Consider the following 12,163-nt stretch of genomic DNA (forward strand, 5'->3'; position numbering starts at 1 on the left):
TGAGACTGCCAACGTAGTGCACCATATATGCTCAGAAACCCATGAATAGGAAACGGCACTGACAAACTTGAAAATTTGAGATGCTTGCTTCAAAACAGTTTCATATTTGTGAAGTATGATACAACCCTTAAAATTCTTTTGTTTGCGAGAACATTGTACCTAAACGTAGCTACAGACGGATGCGCGTAGTTGCTTCCCAGAGAAAGAGATGCAGCACCACGATAAAACTCACCCAAAAGGTTCAGAAAATCTTTGGCCTAATTAATACACAAATGCAGCAGAAATTCATGTTCACAAATCTCCATCTAATTTTCTTCAATTCCTCTCCATTAAACGCAAACAGAAACTAAAGTTCACATATGTCTGCTCTTATTATCTCTCACAAAGAACACAAATCTCACATAAAAAATATATTGACGTTTATGGTACGCAATAAGTATTCTATGATTACTCATATAATGTATTTAATTATTAAAGTAGAGATCTAAATATAGATAATATCTTCTAAATATAGATCTAACAAGTATAATAAAAAATGTAAGAAAAATCATATTTTATGAAGAACTCGTGCTACCAAACTGACTTGTGGACCGTCCGACTGGCTATCCATGTGATTGGATATCTACGCTACGCTCAATCACTCGAGCTTGGCCCGTCAGGACGTCCGTTTTTCGTGTATATGCGGATGCATAAAAACAGCTTAGGTTGCACTGCGCGTCCAGCTTTTTATATGCAGCAAATCAAACTCACACGGGATGATGGTCAATATATATGGTGAGTCTGGCTCTCTTGATCCTGGTAACCAAACCGTATTATATAACCCGATGGCATGTCTCGCCTCGCCTCCTGGTGAAGTCACCAGCTCCAATCCATTTCATCTTTAGGCCTTCTTTGAAATGGACGAAAAACAAAGAAAATTTAGATGATTCAATTTTTATGGAATGTTTTTTCTATAAGAACCTTTAGAACAAATGATTGAATCCTACCAATTATATTCCTTTAAAATTCCTATGAAATGGCATCCTACGTAATAATTTTAGAGGAAAATAAGCATGAGGTCTAGCCTCATATTATCTTTCATTTATGTCTCATGTTTCTATGTTTTTCCGGCGTATGCTCCGAACATATGTTTTATGACTTTCCTATGTTATAAATTCTTGTAGAATATAAATGGCATGGGCATTCAGATGAGTTGAATTTTGCTTAGATCATATCTGTTATTGAACAGTGTTGTCATTCATCGTTTCGTGAGACCCCAACTCGTAATCAACACAGCATTGGTTGTGGTCTTCATGTTCTTGCTTGTGTTCTTGATTGCTTTGCAGCAATAAGTCTTCGTGGCGAGGTTACTCGTGTGTCACTGGTGATAACCAACAGAGCAGTGGTGTAGTGACTGCGAGGATCCATTCGCTCAGAGCCTTGGATCATCAACATCGAGATCTCCACCCAATCAAGTTATCGTACCTCACGGAAGATCTGGTCTTGCCCCTCTATCACATTCTAATTCTGTGTTTTTCCTATTCCTGCAACTTGAGAAACATGTGATCCAAATGAGCCCTCACTATGGCTCGCAACCTGCCCCAAACCACCACTTCCAATCTTCGTCGTCGGCTCCTCACTCAAGTTGTCGCCTCTGACCTTCATTTGTGTCTGTCCACCCCTCTTATGAGGAGCTCATCGACTCCTACCCACACCATTGAGTCATCTTCAATACCAAGGTAGGCACTGGACGACTTCATTCTGAGGCCAGCCTCTACAGCGCCGACACCTACTAGCTCACGAGAAATTACATGTCGTCGATAGTGAACAATCACCACTACAAGAAGCATATGGTTATTTTTGGTTTATCGATGCAAATAAAGCATTTGTCTGTGACCAAAAAAGTGACTTTAAACTTTATTTGCATCTGTTAATATCGTTAATGTAGTCAATATCATTATAACAATTGTTTGAATTAATAATCATTAACGCAGGCAAATGTCTTAAAGAACTCGCCCGTGTTAAATGGTTAACGGAGGTCGCATTGCTACAATGCCCGCCTCCAATAATATATTGATGATGGTAGCCTATCTTAATATTTTTGTATCAATTAACCATTTTGTGGTTTAAATTTGTATTCAGTTTGAATTTTTGAGATTTACACAAAGGCAATATTATATTTAGAACGCATAGAATACGCACGCTGAGAACATATGTATATCCATCTATCTCATTTGTGTCTCATTATTATCCTATCACAAACAATACAAGTTGTGTATCATATACGTACAAGTTGTAATGTTTTATAGCACGTTACTTTCTTATTATAAATCTTCATGATCTTGTAATCACCTAAATATAGCTTATCCAGTTTTTAATCTTGTTATTATTCTCATGAAATATGGGTTCTCTCTTGTGGTTAAAGAACTTTCTATTTTGATGCATGCATTCATGCAAGATGAATTCACATATGTGCGCTACAGTTCTTGTTATTTGTGCATGAGTGACTTGTTCCATTTTATACTAGTTTTGTGCATTTTAAGTTGTTGGTAAGTGATGATGAATATATTAATCGCTTCAAGTTACTCAAAATGTAGTATCCACATAATAGTGTTCTTGGTGGATGTTTCGTGCACTGCAAGATACATAACATACGATCGATTTAAATATATAGAGATCATACATGATATAATGCCACATACAACTTTTGGTAAGTAACGAGAAGTTGCATCTAACAGTTATAGTGTTACCATGCCTTTTCTTCTTCTCTGTTCTCACATTGAGGTATTAGGGATCCTCAATGTATATATTGTATATGTTATTTGAAAATCATGGGAATCAATGATAATTTTAGCATTAAATGTAAAAAATAACTAATGTCTCTTTTAAGTTCAATGCGCTCTCAAGGTCCTTATACCCTTCTTTTGGAGTATCAAATATTCGAATACAATGGCATATCCATACCGAGTAGAAATGTAATCTAGTGATCCATGGTGGCTAGGATACATTATTCCAACAATACAACTTTCAAATGTTGAAATATAAAAAGATGTGATCCTAGTTGCTACATAAAAGTTCAAAGCAGTCTTTTGACTTACTTGAAGCAGTAGAGGTAAGGAGACACCAATATTCCTCGACCCACTTCTTATATATGTACATGTACGTTGCCGCCTTATACTTAAATTTGTTGTGTAGAGCTTTTCAGGATTCAGCGTCAACATTAGTAGGGAGTAAGGATACAACTTGTTGAAGCTTGTCTTGAACGAACCAAAATGAGCCTTCAACATCAACATCTAGAGATTAAAACACAACAGCGTCTATTGTTTTGGACAGTCATCACAGAGAGAATCCTTTGTTGCCTGCTTTATATTTTTGGAATTCTTTAGCCACCATAGGCTCATAAACATAATATCGCCGTTGTCAAGGCAAAGGATTAATTCTTCAAAAAGCTACGTGACCTCATGGTCCACCAAGGCTGGCTCACCATGATCCTCATCATCATTGTCACCCCACCATCAACAATGTCTTAAACAAAATCATCCATTATGAAACCTTCATCATGATGATTTGCATCAACATTGTGCATGTTGGCTTATGATAATGAGGGTCCTCCTCCATGGTTCACATTCACTGTCGTCGAAAACTAGTTTCCTCCTGCATCATCACTCATATATGCTTCACCGTAAAACCTTTAGACCAAATAATTTATCATGAAATCACACTTGATAAAGTGAGATTGCACCTCACCACCTTCTTTGATAAGCTTGTTTTTGCAGTGAGAACAAGAACATATGATTCCCTACAAGTTCACACTCAGAGAATGCTTTCGAGTAACAACAACAAACTTTGTATGGTGATAACCTTGATATTTGGTACGTCCATTCTAACATTTTCATGCCAGTTAACCTTGCAAACATAGCGAAAAAGATATAAATATAACAATATTACATGCAAATAAAAACTAGATGTGTTTTCTCTCTCCTCCATCATAGATCTGGTTCTATATTTAGATCTAGATTATCTAAAACTTTTAAAAGATAACATAATAAAGATATATGTGAGCGTGTAGCAACCTCCTCTGATGCCCTTTAAGGAATCCGAAAGCAAAATTGCTTTCCAAAATAGTGAAATTTTGTATTTATAAAATCAAACTCCAACAAAATGATAGAGTGGTCTCATAGAGAAAGAAGATAGTCTGGTTAAGATTGTATTTATACGAAGCCATTAACAAAGGCAGGCATCATAAGAGAGACCGCCTCCATTAATCGTCTATTAATGAATGTGGTCTAATCATCTAAGTAGCATAATTGCCTTCATTGATAAATTAACCGACACGAGCGTGGCGTTTTAACATGTTCGCCTAGGTGGTTAATAGGGACAATCGTGCAATTTAACTTATTAATAGAGACAGTTGTTAAAGCGACCATCTTCATTAATGTAGTATTGAACTTGGCAACAACTATTTATGCAAACAAGTCTTAGGTGCAAACGAGTCTTCTAGGTCTTTAGATTGTGATCCAGCAGTTGTTTCATATTTCATGCTTAGACCCTCCCGCCAGCTCGTGCACCTGGTTGGACTTGCAACTGTGGCAGAGGATTTAAGTGCTAAATGTGCAACTATGGTTGAATCACAATCTAATTACGTGTTTGATTCAGCTTTCTGAACTAGATTCGCTGCTAAAAATCTAGAATCTCAACCAAACAAGTACAACAACAAAATAGATTCCTGAAAATTTACATATTCATCTAGTTCAATTCAGAATCACCTTCTACCGCCATATTTTCTAGAATTTTGTCATTCATGTTCCTAAGTTATTATGCTTCTACAGAATCTACAGTTGATAGTTGTTTCAACCAAACACATTTTTAGCATTCGCATAAATATCAGTTTACAGGAGCTTTATCACGACTCATAGTTAGATTTAGATTTTTGGGAATTTACAGTTGAATCAAATAGCCCTAAAGTCGTAAGCCTCGTTTAGGAGTATTTGGTTTCAAGGACTAAAACTTAGTCCATGTCACATGGAATATTTGAATGCCTATAATGATTATTAAATATAGTCGAATTACAAAATTAATTACATAGCTAAAAACATAGATAAAGACTAATTACAAAGCTTAGTCTAATTAATTTATGATTAACAAATGCTTAATGTAGCATCACATGAGCAAATCATAGATTAATTAAGTTTGATACATTCGTCTTACCATTTAGTTCACATCTGCGTTAGTAGTTTTGTAATTATACTGTATTTAATACTTTCTAACACAATCTAGCATCTAAACATTCGATCGATGTGATAGAGAAAGTCAATGTTGGTTGCCTAAACTATTAAGGGAGAAGAGCACTGACGTGGTAGTGGTACTTCTTCACGCCGCTACGCAATGTGGACACCGGAAGCCGGAAGGGAGGGAAGCTGGGTCGGCGGCGGGGCCGTAATAAACGACGTGCTCTCCAACGGCCAGCGGCTGATAGGGCGGCGTCAGGGAAGCCTTCGTAGAGAAGGTGGGCGGCAACAGCGTGAAATCGGCATGGCGCATGATGGAGTTCACCCTCGAACCAATGAAGCAGGCCAGGAAGCAGAACAGGAGGCCAGAGATCCCAGGGACCCCCCCCCCCCCCCCCCCCCCCCCCCCGGTTGTACAATTTATTCTCACCAGATTCACAGAACCCAAAAAAACGGTGACTGGTGAGCCATGACAAACCCCAAACGCATACCTCTGTAACATGCGCTGTTGCTGTGCGGTACTAGTGTTGATGTGGTAGGAAGCTGAGTGCAGCACCAATTTCTCCTGCGGAAGAACACAATTACGAGGTTACAATGGAACAATTAGGGCAGCTCTCTTGACATCACGAACCATCGGTTCTTGTGGCATGATGTATGATTTCAGAGTAGAATAACAAGGAATGCTGCAAAGCAAGTGCACTAAGGAAGCAGAGAGCTCCCTGATCTGTCTGGCCTTCAAAGGGCACAAGAACAGCAACCTACGATTGCACGATCTAACGGATCACGTCACAGACATACAAATGCACATGTCTCAAGGACACGTGAAAACTACACTAAACACTTGACGGGTTTTGACGATTCCCGGCAACTATTTCAGGCTTCAGCCTTCAACATAGTCTCCCAGCTAGCTCAGATGTCTTCCTTGGATGCAGGCAAAGGCCAAAGCTTATTTGTTCTGACCTGTCTGCTCGACGGTTCGTGGAGCTGCATGCAATGGACATAGTTCAGAATCATACAAGAAACATTGTAGCAAAATGAAAAAATGCACCTAAATTCAGAAATGAAGGACCAAATGCGAGAGCCAGTGGTCTTGGTTGCAGACAAGAAAAGGCATCTTCCAAACTGAAGTTTCAGATTCAGGCACCGAAACAGCAACTGTTTCTTCCGATTAATATTTAATCGTCTTATTGTTCACTTAAGTTTATGCTCAGCTACCAGCCAGGATAAATGATCTATGCATTCAAGCTACAATCCGTTGGTTGCCAGGATACAGTTGCAGCTAATACATGCAGAAAATAAAAAGAGAGAGAAATATAGCTACTGCATAGTATAAGTTAACTGCAAATATAAGTGTTTGGGAAATAATAAATTCGTCCTGCAAGGCTGTAACATATGCACATAATACATGCAGAATGTCAAGATCTATTGTCACACATTGTACATACCTATTCCAACAGCATCAGAGCCCCTCATGATTTTGAGCTTCCGGCAGATAGAGGTAAAATAACTGCAAAGGAACAAACAAGGTCAGCACTTGCATCTTGAGTGGTATCTTGTACTGATATGAAGCTTATACATGGTAATCAGTTTTACCAAAATATAGAACAGATATGTTCAATACCTACACCATAAGTACATTGTGCATTTTTTTCATCCTTTTGTTATTTGCATGTCACCGTAGCTAGTTGAGGAAAAATTAACACTACAACGAGCTACTGGTGGTAATAACGTGATGCATTTACAAGTGGAGAAATAATGTCAATGGTATTCTTTTCAGTCATATAATATGTCGCTAATAATTGCCAATAACATTAACAACAAATAAACTAAACTTTGTTGGGTTGATTTCAATCGATTCAGTTATGGACCGAGTCGATCCTATCCTATCATAATGCGCCGTGATCAGGGGGCGTAACAACCTATTGGTTGCGGCTCCCGCTCGCACCGTGCATATAAAAGGGGAAGAGCAACCGGTACGGGACCCAATGTTCGCTGTTACCAACTCTTCCCCACAAGAAAACACTGATCTGATCTATTCTGTTCCGCGGTCAGTGAAGGGAAGCCTGCCGCCACACCTCACTGCCCCTGTGTGAGACTGTGAGGCCACCGCCGTTCCTCGCTGTCGGTAGGCAAAGAACCGCCCTAATGGTGAGCTCCTCCAACCCCGAAGGTAATCTACTCTATGATTTACGCATACAGAGGCTAGGGTTAAGGGCAAGGTCTATAGTTATATTGAAAGTAATATATGACAATATAAGGTACTTACTCCCAGGGAAGATCACCGACAAGCATCCAGTCTGCATCCTTATCCTCATATGTAAGGACATACTCCTGATCTTTGAGAGCATCCACCTTTGAGCCATTAGTGAGCCTGTCTTTGCTCGATGATTTATGCAGACCACTTTGACCTTTAAAATCACAGGCTAAGTAAATATCCTTGTGAAAAAAAGATATACTATGCAAAAACTGTTCAGTGATTTGTATGGCATTATTTGTTAGGCCGTGAAAACTGTGCGTGTGTCCCAATTACTTGTCCGTTAGTAGAGCTACACGGAACTATGATAAAGACAGAGCAGTGCAGCCAAGTCAGGTGGAGTTCGTGGCATGATAAGCAGAAATATCTCGGTGTGCACAAAATGACCGTATGTTTTGCATTGTGCCTGGTGTTTGTTTATAATTATACATGCATAACACATCGCTGTATGAATGCTATCTTCATACAAGTCTTATGAATCTTTGTTTCAAGAAAGCAACTTTTATTCGACAAAATTATTCAAACTCCTACTTATTTGTAGTATTAAATCCTAGTACATCACAACGGATCCAATCGACAAGCTTCGAAAAATGTCCGTGAACAAGAGGGAAAAGCATGGAACAGAGGCATAGAACCGAACACCACTCACCAGCGATGAAGCAGCTGAACATCTTCTCGAGCGCCAGGGAGAGGTCCTCGTAGCTGGAGTACATCTTGATGTCCACCTTCCTGAGGTAGGGCGCGCCATCCATGCTCACCTTCACGTACATGGGCCCAGCTCCGGACGCGGCCTCCTCCGCCGGCGCCTTGCTCCTGGAGGCGGTCGCGGCGGCGAGGGTATTCTTCCGGTAGTTGCGCACGGGCGGCCATCCAACCACCTGCGCTCTGCACGGATCGAGAGCGCACCGCATCGGTCACCCGCCCAGGCGGGGTGCAACCCCGGGCCAAAACAGTAACGCCTGCGACGGATCGAGAGCTGGGTCTTACTTGGCGGCCGGCGGCGCGGCGGGGGAAGCCTGCTGCTTGGCGTCGCTAGCCTTGGAAGCGCCGGGGCGCTGGGCGGGGTCCGGGAAGGCGCGCTTGGCGGAGACGGCGGCGGCCGCCGGCAGCGGGCCGAGGGAGAGCGTGGCGGCGACGTCCTCGCAGCAGTCCCGGTCGCGGTCGGGGGACTCGGAGCCCGGCAGGCCGAGGCGAAGGGTGAGACGGGGGGCCGGCGAGGAGGACGAAGAGGAGGAGGAGGTCGGGGTCGGGGTCGGCGGCGCGGCCGCGGCCACGGCGGAGAGGCCGATGTAGTCGTGGGGCTCGAGGGGCGGCGACATTGGGGCGGGTGGGCAAGAGAGGAGACAGAGGAGGGGCGATAGGGTGGGTTTGTCTGTCGCTCGCCTTCCCCTTGTTTGGAGTGGAGATGGTGAGGTGGGGTGGGAGCGACGACTTGCTGCTAGAGTGCTGGTAATAAAAGTGGCCGACCGGGAGGATTTTTAACGAATTTCTCTCGCCTGTTTTTTCTCTCTTTTCCGGGAGCCTTGTCGTCTTGTCGCGCGGTGCTTTGTGCTTGGTTGGTTGGGTCGCCGCCGCTGGTCTGTGGTCTCGATGTGTGGGAGGGAGTCTGCTGGTGCTGGGCGGGGTCGGTTTGTGCATTGTGCTAGTACGTCCTACTCCGGCTCACAAGTGGACGCCGCCGCCGAGTCAGCTGTAGCTAGTAATCGGCCGTGCTATTGCCAAGGCAGGTGCAAGCAATCACATCCACGGGACAAACGGGCCGTTCCCAAGCTAATCACATCGTATCGTAACTATCGTTTCATACGAAGGCTTTTTAACTACTACCTTTTCCAGCTACATGAAGCTGACATGGCGTCCATAACAATTGACCAACAAATAGGACTAGTATAAGGTTATATACGGATCCCTCTTCTAACCACCAAGTCTGTGGATTTTTTTTAAAAAGGTGTGTTTGATTTGTTCGGTCCGTGTTAAATCAGACATGACATGGACTAAAGTCAGGGAATCCAAACACCCCCTAAAACAAGGTTATACTTAGATCTCTCCTCCAACCGCAAGTCCCAGGATTCCTTTAAAACCTGACAAGCATCCTAGTTATAAATGGTAAGTTAGAGAGAGTACATATTTAGACATACATTATGCTTTCGACAGTTGAAGCAAATGGAATTGATTCCTTTTGGTTGATCACATATTGATTTCTAGGGCCTTGAAGCATCCGAAGAAGGCTATACCACTCACTACTGTCGAGACACACTCAAGGATCGCACTTTGGAAGATCAACTCATGGACCCACTGTTGAAGGATCATTCTTTCGAGGCCCCAACCATGTGTACTTTCTGTGGCCCCAACCAAAAGAGTGCTCTGGTTCTATGTAACGATACACAGAGTCATCCATGTAAGCTAACCTGGCCCTCGGATGGTTTGATGGTCTATCAAGCCTAATATGTGTTGTGACAACCACAACCCAAAGTGCCCTGGGACCCCTAGAGATAAAATATCCTAAGTCCCCAAAACACCTTATGCAGCAGAGCACTGGCTTGGAGGCGGGTCCCTAAGGTCCCCATGCCATGAGGCACCCACAAGATAGTCTCAGGATATCACATACTACATGGAGCATGTATGATCTCATCAAGCCCTGATGCCCTTAGTCATTCTATGAGCCACCTATGCACTATAGTGAAAGCACCTATTAGTACACGCCCTAGGTACTTGATGATGTAGAACACCGAGACCTCTTGTGTCCTAGAGTCACGAGGAGCGCTTAGGGCAGTTTGGTCTCTACGTACTCATGGCAGTATGGCACATAGTTGCTTGGGGGTCCAGGCCCTAAAGTTCTCAACATTGTACTCTAGGAATGACCAAGACCAGTGCCCTCTTGGGCCTTGGGGTCGCCCGAGAAGGTTGAGGACTTATGTTGGGTAACTCTAATCTTGTCTTATTGATATGGTAGGCCCACTAGGGGCAGTACGACCCCACAATATGGGCCCCATATCGAGACACCCATGCATTGTTCCTTATTGAAAGCTTAATGGATAAGTCTTAGGCACAAAACATTAAATGTGATGGGTGACATTAAACACCATGCTAAGTATGCTGGCACACGGCTTAGGTTGCGGCACACTCAAAACCACTAGACAGTATGTGCATCAGCCCAATTACCACATGTGCACACACATGGAGTACCTGAAATATTGTATGGTACTAGGGGCTACATTGTTCATCAATCACCTTAAGCCGAGTGGATTGGTCCTAGGCGCATGTGGCCTTAAACCATGATACCATCCTCTATAGCATGTATGGCAATTGCCTCATGAAGGGGTGAATATATTTGAACCCGTGTATCACATTAAAATGACATAAGACATTACAAGCATGCCTTCACCCTAACATGTGCTCAGGGCATAAGTGTACCCGATGCCTTTGTAAGGATGAGCTTTCATATCTATAATGGTGTCAGGACAGGTGATCACACTAGTTGTTAGGGAATGGAAAAATCCCTATAGCCATGACTAGCAAGTATAGGGGTATATATGGTAATGTAAGGAATCATACTGCATTCCAATATGATATATTTGCACTATTAAGATATTTGTCCTCAGTATTAGTTTCTGCAGGTCAAGGGAAACAAAATTATAAATCAACACGCGTAGGATTCACCAAAGACAAAGCAACACAAGAGATAAAAATAACATACCTTCAAGTGTATGTAAGCAAGGCAGTCTGAAAATTCTTCGAAGGGCATTAATGATAGCCGAGCTTCGAGTTTTAGGAAGCCGACATGGTCCATCATGTAGTGACACATGTCGGTCGCTAGATTGTCTGGGCAGCAATACAAATAGTCGCCAAAAAATGTTGCTCTTCAAGGATACCCTAATTTTTGAGCAAACGCGCGGGTCTCTACAACTTCTTCTATGGTCATCGTTTTGCCACCCGAATGATGTATCGTGTACCGCTCGCCTTCTTCCTTTGCCCTAAAGGGTCTTCTCCCACAAGTACATTTTCTTTTGTAGCCACGTTCAGCTCCTTGGCTTCCATGGCATTTTTGCCCTTATCATCTGTGGGAGCAGGCTTTGGAGTACCGCCTTTTAAATCGGTCGCTTTGGGTGGCATAGGTGCTACTGCAGTTTTGATCTCCTTTGTTGGTAACACTGAGACAACCGTAGGTAGCTCTTCTAGACCTTCATAATGGTCTCAGCTTCAGCGTCCTCCTCTTCTATATCGTCAAAGAAGAAGGCACTTATCACCTAAGTTATTGGTTCATCCTCCTTCGAGGACTCTGGAAGAGGCATTAGAGTTAAGATTTTCTTAGGCTCGGCCTCCATTCTAGCTAGAGGAGTCTCATTAAGAATAGGCAATATAACAATTTTCTCACCTCCAAGATTTTCCTGCAAAGATGTAAATAGCTTATTAGGTAGGATACACGCTAGAGCACATTTTAGCTAAAGATTGATTAAAACCTACTTCATACCTTCGGCTCTTCCGAAGCTTGTGTAACCAACAACGGCTCTATAAGAGTCGCTCGTTCCTCAAAGCTATCCTTCTTCTTATCAGGCTTATCTGATGCAATGCATATTTTGCGGCGTTTGGTGGTGACCTTCAACTATTTTTTCCTCTTCTTTCCCGCATCCCAAGTCGTCCGAGGATAATCGGGGTAAACAAACTCGATGGCATAAAAAACGTGGTTTAACACTTCTCTGAAGGC

At 42.5% G+C, this 12,163-nt stretch overlaps 1 protein-coding gene across 1 annotated transcript; it reads right to left on the reverse strand.

Annotated features, from left to right (window-relative positions):
- Nucleotides 1-5,795: 5,795 nt before the first annotated feature.
- LOC100284457 (IAA5 - auxin-responsive Aux/IAA family member) lies at nt 5,796-8,749 on the reverse strand. Its single transcript, NM_001157352.2, has 5 exons — nt 8,449-8,749; nt 8,111-8,346; nt 7,474-7,615; nt 6,653-6,714; nt 5,796-6,191 (listed from the first exon to the last, which is right to left on the reverse strand). Exons 2-5 carry the CDS (start codon nt 8,229-8,231, stop codon nt 6,154-6,156), a joined length of 363 nt encoding a protein of 120 aa, NP_001150824.2. The 5' UTR covers nt 8,232-8,346; nt 8,449-8,749; the 3' UTR covers nt 5,796-6,153.
- Between the last annotated feature and the right edge of the window lie 3,414 nt (nt 8,750-12,163).

This window comes from Zea mays, chromosome 3 (assembly GCF_902167145.1).
Source record: "Zea mays cultivar B73 chromosome 3, Zm-B73-REFERENCE-NAM-5.0, whole genome shotgun sequence".
NCBI classification, from domain to species: domain Eukaryota; kingdom Viridiplantae; phylum Streptophyta; class Magnoliopsida; order Poales; family Poaceae; genus Zea; species Zea mays.